The sequence below is a fragment of the Saccoglossus kowalevskii genome, chromosome 13 (genome assembly GCF_978046115.1).
Source record: "Saccoglossus kowalevskii chromosome 13, keSacKowa6.1, whole genome shotgun sequence".
Lineage (NCBI taxonomy): Eukaryota > Metazoa > Hemichordata > Enteropneusta > Harrimaniidae > Saccoglossus > Saccoglossus kowalevskii.
The window spans coordinates 27,791,921-27,804,876 of NC_140653.1; the positions used below are offsets into that span (position 1 = coordinate 27,791,921).

The 12,956-nt window shown below is 32.8% G+C and overlaps 1 protein-coding gene across 4 annotated transcripts in view; it reads right to left on the reverse strand.

Moving 5' to 3' along the window:
• Positions 1 to 717: 717 nt before the first annotated feature.
• LOC102808088 (signal-transducing adaptor protein 1-like) overlaps positions 718 to 12,956 on the reverse strand; it is a 40,289-nt gene continuing 28,050 nt past the window's right edge. For 2 of the 4 annotated variants that reach the window (XM_085507162.1, XM_085507161.1), the window contains 3 exons: positions 10,948 to 11,133; positions 5,340 to 5,387; positions 718 to 4,160 (listed from right to left, as the gene is read on the reverse strand). In XM_085507162.1, coding sequence (XP_085363288.1) covers positions 4,108 to 4,160; positions 5,340 to 5,387; positions 10,948 to 11,133 — 287 coding nt within the window. In that variant the 3' untranslated portion in view covers positions 718 to 4,107. The remainder of the gene's footprint in view (positions 4,161 to 5,339; positions 5,388 to 10,947; positions 11,134 to 12,956) is intronic. The other 2 variants (XM_085507164.1, XM_085507163.1) reach the window with 1 other exon arrangement.

The window sequence follows — 12,956 nt, forward strand, 5'->3', positions numbered from 1 at the left end:
CGTTTATATTTGTAAGTTGTTTCTCAGAGTAGTTATACCAGTTGTATTTGTGTCAGAACAAATATTGGTAGTTATTAAAGTAGAAGTTATTGATATTGTTATTGAGGAAGGTCCAAATTGAGGTCAATAATCCCTCAGAGAATCATAAACTGAATATTGACCTACATTGGGGTAACTATATGTTTTATCAATGTTTCATTAAATGAACATTCATTTGTTTTGTGCGTTTTTTTTTCTGAACACGGGCAATAAAATAAACAAGGATTTTTGTTAGTGAACCTGAGTAATTCATCACCATCATGTTCTGACCAGTCAAGCATGACTACAGATACCTTGAATACAAGGTATACTCAATATTAATATATTATAATATTTATACTATGGCTGTACTCAGATCAGTGGCAAACATACCATACTGTAAAATACTTGATTTTAGCTGGAATTTATTTTCGCTGAAAAGACGTTTTGGGAGTTTTTTGTATGGAATTTATTTTTACTGATTTTTGATGAGTTGAATGTCAAATCTGCGCATTGGCCCAGAGCATCTATGTTTCATCAAAAACCGATGTATGGTTCTTGAGATATCAGTGGAACAGATGGACGGACACACACACACTTGCATACATATACACACACACAGACAGACAGACAGACACACGAACAAAGACTCCCATTGTGTGCTTCACATACAGGAGTCAAAACCATGAACGCACACAATTGTCATGCACAAATTTATTTTCATTTTTGAAAGTCTTCACATGATTATTCAAGATTAACATATGGCATCTTAAAAAATATATTATTAAGACACATAGAATACAACTACATGTACTCTAAATTGGAAAGATTATAAAAGTGACATTATAATAATCACACACAAAAATAAAACAAAACAACATTGCAATGTATAGACTTGGAACTGAATATAGAATCAGTTATTTTTTTTTTTGCAATTATGAAATTTATAAGTGAAGATATTATAAAGATGTATAATCCTAAATTACATGTAATTATCGCTTTCACCATTGAAAAACAATAAATGCAAACAAAATGGCAACGTGAATAATTTGGAAAATTATTAGTGCCAGAATTATATTAACATCATGAACATTTTTTTTCAAATGTATAAAGAAAATCAACAATTAAACAATATCAATATTTTACAAATTAAAAAAATTATAAAAAAATATATTGCACCAGTCAAAAAAAAAAAAAGAAACCAACCACTGCATACATAAGATAGAAGTGCACAAGACCAACACTTGATTCCTTGCACATGACTGTGCAATGGTTGAATCTCACTATTCCCCTCTTAATATGGCATCATGTAGTTACTTTCAATAGTCTTTGTAGTTATTGATCCAAAATGAAATTATTTTCGCACTTGATCTAATGACCTTAAAAGTGAATCAACATTGATATGTCAAAGAGAGAGAGAGAGAGAGATGCAAGACTTATCTGTCCCTCAAAATAAAGTACCATTCTCCTCTGTTATGTCCACTGTTCCTGTGGTCTATGTATTAAACCAAGGTAATTGGAACACTACAACATGAGTGATTTATGTCTCTCGCTCACTAGATTTTGGAAGCCATTTGCCATAGTGGTCATGTATCATGTGTGTTATATAATAAATACTGCAAATTTCAATGCAAGTGAATCTATTTTTCAAATAAAGGCTAAATATTGTCTTAGGCACTCCTACAATGTATTTCTCTAATAGAAGAAAAATCTGGATTGAATAACCAGACCAAACATGTAGTAAATATACAAAAAACTCAAAGTTTACCAAAATGTCTGGAATACCATATAATGTGTATATGATTTAAATATTAAATGAGGTTATTACAAGAATACTAGTATGGTGATTATATCAACTACCACGTAGCAGCTAGAGCTCGTTGTGTTACCGTACTGTCTTTGTGCATACTTTACGGTATTCTTGTGATAAGCATATTATTATACATCTTTTCTCTTATTATAACGAGAGATAACGGCCTTATAATGGCAACAAAGAACAATTTGCGCTGTGCGAACGTTTGCGATCAGTGATGAGAATCTTTTTCCATCATGCACTTATAGCGCCTCTGCAGTAAATAAAAAAAAAGTGTAAAATGTTTGAATGTGACTTAAACATGACAACCAATTTCTTCCAAATACATTCAAATGATCAGTAACACATTCAAACACCTCTGTACGGGATGGGAAAATTCTATTGTCTTTGATCTCCAATGTATAATAATCCTATTTATACATGTCAACAATGGCAAACAAAAATGCAAATTAAGGTGCGCACAGGCACTGACATGTACATGGTACATACTATCTAAAATGTTTTTTTTGCAAGCATAATATTAACTTCAAATTACAATATAGCTTTCCATGATTAATATATGTTTTGGCTTTGCCAAGTACAGGTATTTTGTGTACTAGTATATAAAATTCAAACTCATTATACCAGTACTATACAACTATATATGCATACATAAACATGTATGTAAACTGCCAGTCAGCCATCTTGAATTGGATTGCGACACAGATCAGCTTTTGTTGATGTGATTGAACACAATTGTCTGTGTACCATATTTGAGCTTTACTGATGTGAATTTGTAATTTGATTAGATTTAATTGTGCAACAACAAAAATTTACAAGTTTGAATAAATTTTATTAAACTTTGATTTGATTTTATGAGCAAAAATTACCAAAACTAAGCATCTTTGAAAAACAATAGTTGTGCTTCAAAAAGACAACAGGTGTTACCAATATTCCAAGTTTTAACAGAATCTGTCAGTGCAACTCAGATGTTTTTGAAAATATGGCTGCTAATCGACCATTCTGAATATGTGGTAGAAGAAAATAATCATGTGAAAAAAATGAACTTCGAGAAATGTGACAAATAGAATGGACGGAACACAAGTTATAAGTTCCCCTGAAATGAGTTGATATCAGTACTTTTAGGTGTATTTGTAAATTGTAACTGTTGCCTTACTATTGTGCTTGTTTTGCCTCTATGCAAAATGGACAGTATGTCGATGTATAAGTAGAAATAGCGATAGCATAATAATTATTAATTTTTCTTCATTTCTTCAATATAGTAAATAGAAAATCAATAATTTAATTGGCATAAAGAAGGGACAATAGCTGTAACTATGGTATCAATCTTTTTTCTCTGATTTTATATTTTTAATAAAACATTTCCTGTGACATTAATACCAATTTGTAACAGAAATTGCCGAAATGAAAGCTTTGCATATATGCTCTATACCAATGTTGTACATTAAATCACTTGCAAGTGACTGATTTTAACAAAATGGCGGCTACTCGACCCTTAGCTTTCACATCATATGTGACATTTGCAGCCTTGTATAGAGTCACTTTGCTCATGCAAGTGTATGCAAAAAAAATATTTCGGTAATATTTGGCCGTCTTTATGTGATTATATTATACAAAAAAAATTTCAGAATCATAGCTATTGTCGCTTTCGGGTGATAGTAGTTGATGTGTATTGATTCGCGATTACTGAATCTAGCAAAATAATCTTCAAATTGTACATGTATAATATAAATGTCCGAATATATATTCAAACTTTAGTTCATAAAACCATATTCATTTTATATGTAAATGACATCAGTATATATACATTTGGTGAAAGAAAAAAAAAGCTGTTCTAATTTTTGAAGAAACTAAACTTCACTGTCTTTCAATACATTGTTTTTGCTAATATTATAATTGCAGAGATTGTACAAATTTAAAACATTTCATTCAAAAGTTTTGAAAATTGTTAGATTAATTTTTCGTGAGAATTAACAATCAAATTATTGTTTTACAATTACTGACATGGAAAAAAGTCAAAACAAAATCTAGTAATTAACAATTAATTTGCCTTAACAATGTTTGAAATATACACTATTAATAAAGTTAATAATAATAATAAGTCAACATAAGTACCGTACATTTCTAAGCAGGCAACAACAATATATACAGAAGCATTTAAAATGATGGATTTGAGATGCTATATTACTTTTTTTATAATTATAATAACCACTTATACTTTCTATATACCAATATATAGTAAATCAACACTGTGAAAGGTTTACTATAATACATCATCACTGTGAGATTGTGTTTAGTTTGCTTATCAGTTCTTCTTGTACACAGGCCACTGAAACAAATTCAAATAAAAAAAAAGTTAAAATAATCTTGTTTTATCATTCATGGTGAGTTTTATCTTCAGTGAACTGACCCCTCAGTGCTCAACAACTGGATTTACATGTTAAAGACACGACATCAGTGCCATGGTCCACTAATGTCTAGAATTGTTGTTATAGGAGGGATTTGCAAGTCTGAAATCAACAAAGATGCTAAGATCATTCATATTAGGGATTATAAACAATGCTAATTACACTTAAGGAAAACAAGAATGAAATTTAGTACTAAACCCAGAGTGACAGCAAAGTTGCAGTGTAAGTGTTATTATCCTTTGCTACAACAGATTCTTTTAGTTGTCTCCTAATAGAAAATGTTTTATAAAACTTTTCAAGATAGTTACACTGCCCATATATACAGTTCAACGTCAACAAGAAAAATTGAGAACTCTATGCGGTTCTCACTAGAAGGTAATCTACAAGCATATATATTTGAGAGAATTACCTAAAATACTCATTATATAGAGCAGTTGGGTGTTCAAAAAAATGTTTGTTCTATGATACTATGATCTTGATTATTTTTAAAAAAACACTAAACAACTTTTTTTATATCACTCATTTATTAAATAATTGTTAAATGAGCAACTGTTATGATAAATTAGTTATTGCTAATGACCTAGTTCCTATTGCAATTGGGAGAAATTTTATTTTATTTTATTCATGCCCAAGAACCCTTTTAGGGTTCTGGAATATGAGCCAAAATGGATGGTGACCAAACTTTGTTCGAACAGGGACTTAAAAAGCAGAATATGGTGAATTTCCCTGTGTTATGTTGACCGTGGTACAAATCCTTTAAAAAAATCACTCTTTAATAAATTACATTATAGGAGAAGACTGTACATGTCATGCGTTTTTTAGTTGGGGTTTAGAAAAATTTGTTTTTTGAATGCTAATATTTAAAGGTTTCAAAACATATAATAAAAATTTGATTATGTAAAACTATGTAAAAATTTTTTTAACCAAAAAAGAAATGTCACATTATCTTTACAATATTAATTAAGAATTCTATTCTATACACACTGATAATTTGATTTCATAAAAGACAAAAAACAATAAATATGCCAAAAGGAGTTTTTAAAAAAGCCAGTAATTAACAATTAAACTAATGAAATATATTGTAATGACTTGTCACTCACTCGGATTTCTTGGCTGCCTTGGTTGTACTGCTGGTTTGGGAGGTGATGCTGAAGAAAGAAAAAAAAAAATAATTGATTTTAGTGAATTATAGATAAGAATTTAAAGATATCACTGTACATTTACTCTATTACAATTGTACCTTCTATAGAAACACATAAGAACCAAATATGTTAAACTGTGAATACTGTAGACGATTAAGAAAACACTTAAATAACAAATTTAAATGTCAGTCCCCCCCCCCCCACGTTCATACACTAGACAGTGCAACATTACAGAATGCAATGGGTTGATGTAGTTTTAAGATTTGATTTGATATTATGATTATATTAGAACAATTTGATGGTAATTATGGAAAACATTGATATGAATAATGACATATTGGTAACAGTATTGAGTGGTTCACATTCACTGTTGCATATACATTGTACAATTACCAGTAATACACAACAAAACTGTCCCAATCACAGGTAGGATGCACCAATTAGGCACATCAGAAAAATGGTTGATGATTTGTTGAAACAAATGTGCATATGTAGTTACCATTGTGTCATAATTAATCTGTGTCTGTACCTATATGAATCAGTGAAAGCATGTCCAAGTATTTAAAGTAAAAAATAAGCTAATGAGCACTGGTTATCTATTATTTGTACACCAAATTTCAATAAAATCTAAAAATTTTATTTTTTTTGGGACAAAAATAGCTGTCAGTTTGTTAAATTTTATCGAAATCTAAAAATATTGCGTTTGTACAAAATTTAAACAAAATCAAAATGGCCACAAGTCAGCCATTTCAAATCAAATTGCAAAATCAAAGAAAGCTTAGAAAAAACTCCCGTGTGCTGAGAGTATTGAAGACACATTAAAAATTAATTAAAAATTACTCTTACATGAGATATTGATGGAAAAGCTGAAAACTAATTATGTAAATCAAGTAACTAATATGAACAGAACAGAACAAAAAAATTATGAATTATTATGCTAATTAGAGAATTATTATTAATCCAAATTAATCAGGCCTGTCTATTGTCCTAGAGCATTTATGTACCAAATTTTATTCAAATGTGATGATCAGTGTTAATTAATTATGTTAATTAGGTGATTAATAAGCATAAATATTTACCAACAAGTCATTGTCAATGACACGTCCCCGTTCCGTTCATATTTGAGTGACATATACATTCAAAGCAGATCATGACCGAAATGCACCTGCATATGTACAACACATTGTGCTAAATCTGAACAAAATCCATCCATGCATGACTGAGATCCGGTTCTGGAATTGTGAAAATACGTGATTTTGATGCATTTTCGGCCTTAAAATGGCCATCATTTCGCTATTGTTAAGCAGATCATGAAACAAAGGCACATATCTATTTGTGACATGATGTACCATGTGTGTGTGAAGTTTGAACTTGATCAATCCAGACATGTCTTGGATACGGATCCAGAACTGAATTCTTTAACAAAATGGCCGCCAGTCGGCCATTTCGAACTTGATCCGAAAAAAAAAAGATGTGCATCAAGGTCCTATTATGTTTAATGTATGTACCAAATTTGAACAAAATCCATCCATGCATAACTGAGATACGGGTCCGGAATGGTGAAAATGTGCGATTTCAATGCATTTTCGGCCTTAAAGCGGCCGCCATTTGGCTATCGTTAATGAGATCATGATACAAATGCACATACATATTTGTGACATGATGTACCTTGTGTGTGTGAAGTTTGAACTCGATCAATCCAAGCATGTCTCGGATACGGATCCAGAACTGAATTCTTTAAAACAAAATGGCCGCCAGTCGGCTATTTCGAACTTGATCCGAAAAAAAAAATGACGTGCATCAAGGTCCTATTATGTTTAATGTATGTACCAAGTTTGAATGAAATCCGTCCATGCATAACTGAGATCCGGGTCCGGAATGGTGAAAATGTGCGATTTCAATGCAGTTTCGGCCTTAAAGCGGCCGCCATTTGGCTATCGTTAATGAGATCATGAAACAAATACACATACATATTTGTGACATGATGTACCTTGTGTGTGTGAAGTTTGAACTTGATCAATCCAGACATGTCTCGGATACGGATCCAGAACTGAATTCTTTAAAACAAAATGGCCGCCAGTCGGCTATTTCGAACTTGATCCGAAAAAAAAAATGACGTGCATCAAGGTCCTATTATGTTTAATGTATGTACCAAATTTGAATGAAATCCGTCCATGCATAACTGAGATCCGGGTCCGGAATGGTGAAAATGTGCGATTTCAATGCATTTTCGGCCTTAAAGCGGCCGCCATTTGGCTATCGTTAATGAGATCATGAAACAAATGCACATACATATTTGTGACATGATGTACCTTGTGTGTGTGAAGTTTGAACTCGATCAATCCAAGCATGTCTCAGATACGGATCCAGAACTGAATTCTTTAAAACAAAATGGCCGCCAGTCGGCCATTTCGAACCCGATCCAAAAAAAAAAATGACGTGCATCAAGGTCCTATTATGTTTAATGTATGTACCAAATTTGAACAAAATCCGTCCATGCATAACTGAGATCCGGGTCCGGAATGGTGAAAATGTGCGATTTCAATGCAGTTTCGGCCTTAAAGCGGCCGCCATTTGGCTATCGTTAATGAGATCATGAAACAAATACACATACATATTTGTGACATGATGTACCTTGTGTGTGTGAAGTTTGAACTTGATCAATCCAGACATGTCTCTGATACGGATCCAGAACTGAATTCTTTAAAACAAAATGGCCGCCAGTCGGCTATTTCGAACTTGATCCGAAAAAAAAAATGACGTGCATCAAGGTCCTATTATGTTTAATGTATGTACCAAATTTGAATGAAATCCGTCCATGCATAACTGAGATCCGGGTCCGGAATGGTGAAAATGTGCGATTTCAATGCATTTTCGGCCTTAAAGCGGCCGCCATTTGGCTATCGTTAATGAGATCATGAAACAAATGCACATACATATTTGTGACATGATGTACCTTGTGTGTGTGAAGTTTGAACTCGATCAATCCAAGCATGTCTCAGATACGGATCCAGAACTGAATTCTTTAAAACAAAATGGCCGCCAGTCGGCCATTTCGAACCCGATCCAAAAAAAAAAATGACGTGCATCAAGGTCCTATTATGTTTAATGTATGTACCAAATTTGAACAAAATCCGTCCATGCATAACTGAGATCCGGGTCCGGAATGGTGAAAATGTGCGATTTTGATGCATTTTCGGCCTTAAAATGGCCGCTATTCGGCTATCGTTAATCGGATCATGAAAAAAATGCATGTGCATATGTCCCATATAATGTGTGATGTATGAGTGAAGTTTGAACTCAATCGGTCCATGCATGTTCGAGATACAGGTGATCACGGACGCACGGAAGCACGGACGCACGGACGCACGGACGGACGGACGCACACAGGGCAAAACATAAGTCCCCGTTTTCGGACTGCGTCCGAACGGGGACTAAAAACTAATTGGGTTTCTGCATAGTTCTCTTTAAAGTTTCATTAAAATCAAATTTTTGGTTCTTTATATATCAGTGGAACATTATGCAAATTAGGTAAATAATATCCAATTAAAACTAATCAGGTGTCTGCATAATCCTAGAAGATCTATGTAGCAAGTCTCATTGAAATATGATGATTACTACTTGATATATCAAAAGCTGAAAACTAATTAATTATGCAAATTAGGTAAATAATTTGTACTCATATTACCCTAAAAACTATCAGGTCTGTGCAGTGTCCTATGACATCTATGTACCAAGTGTCATTGAAATGTGATGATTACTACTTGAAATATCAAAAGCTGAAAATTAACTAATTATGCAAATTAGCTAATTAATATATACTGATATTACCCTAAAAACTATCAGGTCTATGCAGTGTCCTATGACATCTATGTACCAAATTTAATTGAAATGTGATGATTACTACTTGAAATATCAAAAGCTGAAAATTAATTAATTATGCTAATTAGGGAATTAATATGTACTTGTATTACCCTAAAAACTATCAGGTCTGTGCAGTGTCCTATGACATCTATGTACCAAGTGTCATTGAAATGTGATAATTACTACTTGAAATATCAAAAGCTGAAAATTAATTAATTATGCAAATTAGCTAATTAATATATACTGATATTACCCTAAAAACTATCGGGTTTGTGCAGTGTCCTATGACATCTATGTACCAAGTTTTATTGAAATGTGATGATTAGTACTTGAGATATCAATGGAAAAGCCGAAAATTGATTAATCATTATGCAAATTAGGTAATTAATATTGCACAGATTTTTACCCAAAACTAATCAAATCTCCGCATTAGTTTGGAGCATCTGTGTGCCACGTTTCATCAAAATCCAATGAGTGGTTCTTTAGATATCAGTGGAACAGTCATGGAACAGCTAAAAATCAGCTAATTATCATGCAAATTAGGTAATTAATATGCATGGATTTTTACCAAAACCTAATCAAATCTGCGCATTGGCCCAGAGCATCTATGCACCAAGTTTCATCAAAAACTGATGTATGGTTCTTGGGATATCAGTGGAACAGAGGGACACACATACACACACACATACACACACACATACACACATACACACACACACACACACATACAGACACACTAACTGCAAAGACTCCTTTTTGTGCTTCGCACACGGGAGTCAACAAAATGTCAGGCATTAGCAACTGACCATAAAGTGATATCAATAATTAGTTTGCATGAAATCAGTCAAGGTATGCCTAAGAAACTGTGGAGATTACATGTCCAATTGTTGATGTTTTTTGAGACAAACTGGCTATCAGAAAGCAGTCTTCCAAAGTTCAACAAAAAATAAACCAACATGTATAATTATGTATTCCATTATGACTTGTCTTAGTACCAACTTTGACCAAAATTGGTTCACATATGCCCGAGAAATGATGTTGAACAACACTCACTTATTATAGACACTCAGATTAAATTAATATCTGCTCCATATTTTTAATGAGCATATTTGTGACCCCTCAAATGCCTGTATATTAGCATCTGGTGAGATACACATAGTTTTGTCTATGAATCTCCAGACTTGAAGGCACTGTAGCAAAATCATCCCCACAGCACAAGCACAGGGGATTAAAAATAACGAAGAAGGTGGCCATGTAAAATGATGTCCAGCCTTAAAATAGGAATGGGAATGGGAATGGGGGGGGGGGGGGGCACTGGAATCCCAAGAGCGCACCTAAGATTAAAAGTGATCAAAGAGATCAATCCTCATGAAAGTATGCATTTGTAGGTAGGAGGGAACACTCAGTTGTACTGAAAATTCAAGCCATACAACACATCAGTTGATTGGCTATACCTACTTCTAACATTTAACAGTTGAACCAATGAGAGAGCAGTTTAATTATTTGTCAATGTATCAATTGAATTCTGCCTTGTATATATGATTCAACTCAACTAAAATATAGACCCATGGTGCCCATGTTGTGTCATTAAGGTATACTTTAATGGCCATGGCTTTAATTGTACACCGGTAAACTATTAATTGCTTTAAGTGGTCATAACTGTGGTGATAACTTGTTAGTTTGCAATTTGGATGCAACTTACGCATTGATGTAGATCCCTCTGACACTTCTGGTAGTGGTAGTGTATTCAGTGGCGGTGACGGTGGTGGTGGTGGTGGTGGTGGTGGAGGTGGCAATGGTGGTAATTGAGGCATGGGAGGTAATGGTGGTGGAATCAAGATTGGGGTGACATTTGATTCTTCATGGTGAGCATTATAGTCACTGAGTTCTATAGAACAAAGACATTTACAACAAATAAACATACAATGCATTCTGAGAACAAATGTGCATATAGAAATGTATATGCATTATGAAAAATTAGCAAACAATACATTGAAGAACAAAGACATTTACAACAAATAAACATACAATACATTCTGAGAACAAAGATGTGTACAGAAATGTATATGCATTATGAAAAATTAACAAACAATACATTGAGGAACAAAGACATTTACAACAAATAAACATACAATGCATTCTGAGAACAAAGATGTGTACAGAAATGTATATGCATCATGAAAAAATAGCAAACAATACATTGAGGAACAAAGACATTTACAACAAATAAACATACAATGCTTTCTGAGAACAAATGTGCGTACAGAAATGTATATGCATTATGAAAAATTAGCAAACAATACATTGAGGAACAAAGACATTTACAACAAATAAACATACAATGCATTCTGAGAACAAATGTGCGTACAGAAATGTATATGCATTATGAAAAATTAGCAAACAATACATTGAAGAACAAAGACATTTACAACAAATAAACATACAATGCATTCTGAGAACAAATGTGCATACAGAAATGTATATGCATTATGAAAAATTAGCAAACAATACATTGAAGAACAAAGACATTTGCATATGCATTACTATGGAGATAAGTAAACACACAAAATAATTTATTCAGGAATACAAGAGCTATGTTAATGCAGAGAACTAAAACTAAGTTTACATACACATGTTAATTCTTTATGTTATGCGCTAAATCAAACTCACTTTTAAAACTTAAATTACATTTTTCATGAAGAATATAGCTTCAATATTACATATTATTTAAACTTTATGCAATTTTAATTAAAAGAGCAAATATGATATACAGAAAAATGTGCAGAGGTGTATATGCTTAGATTGTCATCTGAACATGCTAGGTTAGCCTTACCAGAGATAGACTTAAAAGCAAGAGGGTGGTCACCTGCACACATGCAGGATTTGAGTCCCAAGCAACAATAACAACACACCCTAAAAATGCAAAGGCTCATGTTTGTAAACAAAGACACGCTATGGCCATCTGACGCATGCACAGGTGACGACTCCCTCGCCTTAACCAAAATAGTAGATCTACAATGAACAATTTGAGCTACTGATGAATCTATTGCAGATGATGATGTATCTCCTATTGAAAATTAAGCCATGATAAACTGATCAACAATTTGCATTTATGTGTCAATTTTACCAAGATTGGGCAAGTGGGCAAAACAGTTTACAATGCTCTGAATAATATGTTGCAAAGAATATAGTGCATTTCCAATCAACAAACTAGAACTACATTGTATAATTAATGGCTTCAAGAAAAGACAAAGAAAGCTTAAAAAGAACTCCCGTGTTCCAAATTTAGTCTTCAAACAAGAAGCTTGGTGACTAATACTGGTCTGCTATTTGAGATGCACAACATGAAAAAAAATTTTCTGGTTTGTAGTCGGATTTCCTTTAGAGCACCTTTACAAGCTCAATTTTTAAATCTGATTTTTTGAGATATCATAAATTGACTGATAAAAACTGAGTAATCACTATGCATGGTTTTCAACATTAAACTGATCACGTCTGAATTACCCCAGTGAATCTATATATCAAATTTTATTGAAATGTGATAATTATTTTAAGTTAATTAGTGTGCCCAAATTTCAATCCAAAATTAATCAGGTCTTTACATTGTCCCAAGTCTTATTGGTTTTTGAGATATAGGTGGAAAATTACTCAATTATTACGTGTATTGCAAATTAAGTCATTAATATGCATGCAGATTTCAGATTTGTGAAT